Source organism: Episyrphus balteatus, chromosome 4 (assembly GCF_945859705.1).
Source record: "Episyrphus balteatus chromosome 4, idEpiBalt1.1, whole genome shotgun sequence".
In the NCBI taxonomy this organism is placed as follows: Eukaryota; Metazoa; Arthropoda; class Insecta; order Diptera; family Syrphidae; genus Episyrphus; species Episyrphus balteatus.
In genome coordinates this window covers 26674527-26680065 of record NC_079137.1, presented here as the reverse complement: position 1 = coordinate 26680065, position 5539 = coordinate 26674527, and the positions used below count along the sequence as shown (strand labels likewise).

Below are 5539 nucleotides of genomic sequence, written 5' to 3'. Positions count from 1 at the left end.
TATGTTTCTTTTTTCAGCCATTTTTCAGCTTTTCACGACATTCCCAGCTTGAAACTTGACATATCAATAAAAAGTTTGGTCAACGTAAGTTTAATTCCGTGCGTAGTATATTAATATATTATCTTAGTAAGAATAGATTTTGTCAAGGAAAAAATTCGTAACAAGCTGATTTTTGGTTTACAATCTGTAAAAATTCCTCCGTCCGCTTGACCCGTAATAGTGGGTCAAAGATCACAAAAATGAGTTTTTCATTTATATCTCGAAAACATTAGAATTAAGAAAAAAAATTGTTCAACAAACTTGTAGCTGATCTAATAATTGTACCTACATAAAATTATCCTGAGAAATTTCCTTTTATCACTTACCGTTTATAAATTACAGTCCTAAAAATATTCGTATCTACCACAAAAATTTGCAATATTTTTTAAATTGGAACTTTCTTTCAATAATTAATTCTGTGCGTGGCACTATAAATATTGCGGTTTGAAACTACATATTAAATATGAAAAAAAAGGTAGAAAGAAGATACAATCTATATTTATGTAAAGCCCGTATGATTCTTATTTTTTTCATATTTTTAATAGGTTATTGCACTTTATCAAAGTGAAATAACGCCGAGTCCCAACTGAGAAATAAGGCCGAATGTTAGAAAAGTGATCATAAAATCAGAACGGGCCGACATTTAATTAAAGGATTATATCCCACTTGAGTTGGACATAAGCTTAACTTTTCGAAATATAAAACAATAATGTCCAATGACCTTTGTTATATTTTATTCGTGTTTTGTTCCAGATTCTTTAAATGCAAAAGAAATTTTGAATACACCCAACCTCGCATGATGAGCGCGAACTAAGTATCAGTGGCGTATTCAGGGGGGGGGGGGGGTAGCTCAGGGGGCTCAAGCCCCCCCCCCCCCAAGCCTTCCAGATTATGTTATTTTTTACCTAATTTCATTGTAATATATATGCTTGACTGAAACTTGTTCGTAAATCTTATAGATTTAGAGGCAGCTCAGATGCTCGAGCCCCCTCCAAATTCTGAAACGGCTATTTGTGTTTGTTTGAGTAAGAGCCTTAGCTGTAGCTGGGGGTTGGGTGGTTTTTTTCGGATTTAAGTCCAATTCGAAATTCTTCAGATCAGTTTTTAGTATAATACGTACGTCGAATAAAATCACCGTTTAATTTTGCAAAAGTTCTTATGTAATCTCAATAAACACTTTTTTCAAAAATTATATACTTCTCAAAGCTATTGGAAATAGAAATATTTGATATATCAAAATCTTAGTGGTCTTCATAATTATGTAACTAATGGTTTCTTTCAGCAAATGCCAGTTTGGACTTCGAATTCGGATTAAAAAAGCAACATATTACGAAAAAATATATATTTCGAATTAAACATCTAAAATAATTTAATGGAAAATTAGTTTCTAGACTTTCTGCATTTTTCACTCATTTTGATTTTCTGATCGAATTCAATTCACATTATTTCGGTTTGTAAATTTGGTGCCTTTTTCAATGAATCTATAATTTTTGGAAAAAATATTATCATAACTTATTTGTGTCCCTTTATTTTTGCTTTTGAATTCTTCTTTTTTCCATTAAAATTGCCTTCAGCATCCAGCAGTAATAATTTAACTTCAGAAACAAAATTAAAAAGGATGATCCTGCAGCTATGACAGTTCGAAGCAATTTCGAAGTTTTTGAAATTGATCCAAATGAAGAATATGATATTTTATTTCACGTGAAATTTAAAAGTGATTTCAATTCACTTTCGGTCGAATTGCGGAATTGGGCGTTTATATCGAAAATGGTGTTTGTCCCACAAGAACTTTGAAAACAGGAGACAGTAGTACAAAGCTGTCGACGTCGATAGCAGTTAAATGCTACTATACCACTTTCAGTAACGCAGCACAGAGCTTCACTCTCGATCAAAGGTGAATATATTAGAGAGACAAATTTTTCGTACCCCTCTAAAAAATGTTTGAAAAATTTTCTAGCCCCCACCAAATTTTTTTCTGGATACGCCACTGCTAAGTATCTCGCATATAGAGCGGTCAAATTAATCGCAATACAAAGACAAGAAGCAAATAAACCCCACCTGTTTTAATTGGTGGAAAGCAAAGCGGAAAAGAATTTTTTTTGCGCGAATTTTTATTTTCACACCTCAAAATTGATTCTTCCGTGGGCAAATTTTTTTTTCCCTTCGCGTTTGGGTTCCGAAAATTAAATAGATTCTCATGAAAGAAAATTCTTTTCCGCTTCGCGTTTGCCAAGTTATAACACAAACATATCTTTGTTGTTTGGTATACACATTAATAAAATAATAATACCCAGGATTAAGGCGTATAAACAGTGAAGTATGTTTGGAGGCTGTGATCAGCTTAGGTGGGGCATAAGTGCAAAATCGAATCATGTAACTATACCAAAATCCAGTTGAGAGATAATTTTATAATTTGTGAATTCTTTATTAGTGAGACATAACGCTCATCTTTTATTTGAGGTTCTTATGTCCAACCTGAGTTTGACATAAGCCCCACATTTCATTTGGAACTCAAGTGGGACCTAAGCCCTACAAATACAAAGTGGCTGTTCCTGTTATGTCCATGGGCCTTATGTCCCTCTGCCAAATTTATGGCATTTCACCACCAAACTGACTGCAGGTGGTTATATAGAAAATTTTCCTAAGCTCCACTTAGCAGGATTTGCCTCACTGTAAAGGTGAAATAATGCCGAGTCGGCGTAATTTCACTTTGTCATTGTGAAGTAAGGCCGAATGTTGAAATTCGGCTTTAATTCGCTTTTGTAAAGTGAAATAACGCCGAATTTCGGAGTTTGTCGTTATTTCACGGCACCACTTTTGTTGCCTATTTTATAAGCAAATGCAAATATTTTATACAAAATCAAATGTTTTGTTAAAATAAAACGTCCTGTTCGGAACAATTCCGAAGTTTCAGACGGAGCTTGGAACGGACCTAATGCGCTATGATAATAAGCAGGTGTTTAGAATGAAAAAACGGCATTAAATAATATATCTAATTGATTATAAAATTTTATTAAACTTATATTTAACTTAGTACTTATCAAGTCTTTTGATTGCAACTTATGCTTAAACACTTATACATACTAAAACAAATTAATTGAGTTTGAACTAAAAAAATCACAATTCAAAATGTTAGTTATCTAACTTAATAGAAGTTCTACCAAACCACACCAACCCAGTCATCAAGTAGCTCTCCGTTGCTTGATCTTCTATCATTGGACTTTATTTCTTTGTACCAATCGGGATCATTTTCTGTGGCAGTCTTACAACGGCCAGTTTTATTACGATACAAATATTCTGCGATTCCATGTCCATCGATGCCATTCACTGTGCACGAAACAAATTGGTTGTAGACTTTGGACTCCCAATTTCCTCCAACATAACGAATAGAACTATCACATGATTTAATCTGGACAAAATGCCTGCGATCCTTAGTCTCAACTATAAAATTTTGATGGTTCGGTGGGACTCCTCTCTCCCCATAAGAATAAAGTTCGAAATTACAACTCGTAATTGGTTCGTAGCCACCGCCTTCGGGCAAGCAAATATATCCGACCTTCAAGGAAGATAAGAAAAAAGATGGTTGACACAAAATTCCCACAACCAAATTTGTGCCATCGTCCAGGAAAAGTGCAAAATAGACATATCTATAAATCGACGAAAGGCAACGATCCGTTCCGAAACTATGATCACGAAAAGCACTTAGACAAAGTTGAATTTTAGACTCTTCACCAAGCTGAAAGGTTCCATTTATTTTTCCAGATTGTTCGTAGTGAATTCTAGTCTTTAAAATGTTATCAACATTCCAAGCCATATGGAAGAAACTATCGTCCCAAGCTTCTCGGGCAACAGAATCCGCAATAACAGAAGAGCTAAGATGTCTGTTGTAATCAAAATGATCCAGTTCCGAAGAAAACTCACCGTCAAATTCAAAAGCATATCGATTTGTACCCTGCTTTACTTCACCAATATAAGTAACCCTCCAACGACGCATACATTCCATTGGATAGATTCTAAAGCCTTTAGCTACAAATTCTTCACTTTCACTATTGCCATCAGTTGTAAAGTGCACCATTTCCGGTAGATTCGGTGACGAAAACAAACCACGATTTGGTATCCAAAGATAAAATGCAGCCCGTGTGACACCTCTACGACGACGTTCTATGGTGATCATAAACTTGTAACCCTTTTCGTTCGCGCCAAAAAATGAAACAACATCGTAAGACTTTGGATTGCTAGCTAAAATTTGGGGTTTCTCCAAAGATTGTAGGTATTCTGCAGAATTCAATTCGTTCTCATGTTCAGTGAAGATTTTTCGCCTCCAGTATTTAACAAACTGCATAGCCAGAGGGTACTTAAGTCGATAAAAAATGCCCTTTTCGGGATATATTCCGAAGATGCAATTTGATTTTCGTCGCAATATCAAAACGATTGCAGCAAAAATTGCTGACCCGAATGCGAGCCCGATTATTATGCTTGTAGCAAAGTACATTCTGTCAAATGAATCGAGGAATAAAAGTTACTGTTAAAGTGTCAATAACAACTGAATGAATTGTTTGCGTTGCGGGAAAATATAAGCTAAAAATTTGGATTTCCCTACACTTGAAGTTATGTTCGACACCAGAGGTCTTATAAATTTGGTATCTGCAATTTGGGGGATTAAATTCAAATACACTATACTATTACTTGATTATTGATAAGATTTATTATTTCCAAAAGATAACAAGTTGAAAAAATGTGACAATGAGAAAACGAATAAAACAAAGTGTACCTACTGCGCAAATAATACCTACCTAATGTTTTTTTATTTTGTGGGTCAATTAAAAATTGCCACTAGAAGAAATGAATAAAATCACTTAACAAAATTATCCATAAGTCACACATTAGGTAAATGATAGTGGCCTTTAATGACCCAAGTTAAATTGACCCCTTACAAGAAATTGTAGAATCGGTCGCAGATACGACCATGTTTCGATTCAAGCTCGAAAAATAATAACACTGTGCAAGTCGAAATCTTTGACATGTGCGCTGTTGACTGTTTCCCTCTAATTCGGACCTGAGAAATCGATTTTCGGTTTGTCAGTACGACTTCGTACAACATTTTTTTCGGAAGTTTTTTTTAATAATTTTAAGCATTTTGCCCGGTTAAAAGTCATGTTTCTTGTTTATATTGCTATTTATTCTGCTAAAACCTATAATAAATTTTATACCATATATCAGCTCAACATTATGTATTTATATCGCTTATGTTTGTGCGACGTCTACAAAAAGAGCTAAACCCGATCAGTTTTCATCAAAAAAAGCAAAAATATCAATTTTTTCACGCTATTAAACTACTTGCGATATAGGTACTATACAGGGTGTCCCAAAAGTTAACGTCGAAACGAAAACGGTAGATAGGGTAGGTGGTAAAAGTTATTAGAAAAATAATAAAAAAAATCGCAGCCATATATTTTGGGAGTTATGGGCATTTGAAAAAAAGTCGAAAAATGGTCACCCT

At 34.4% G+C, this 5539-nt stretch overlaps 1 protein-coding gene across 1 annotated transcript; it reads right to left on the bottom strand.

The window, feature by feature from the left end:
* Nucleotides 1-3023: 3023 nt before the first annotated feature.
* LOC129920156 (uncharacterized) lies at nt 3024-4610 on the bottom strand. The gene has a single exon (XM_056001383.1). The coding sequence runs from the start codon at nt 4529-4531 to the stop codon at nt 3197-3199; it is 1335 nt and encodes a 444-aa protein (XP_055857358.1). The 5' UTR covers nt 4532-4610; the 3' UTR covers nt 3024-3196.
* Nucleotides 4611-5539: the final 929 nt, after the last annotated feature.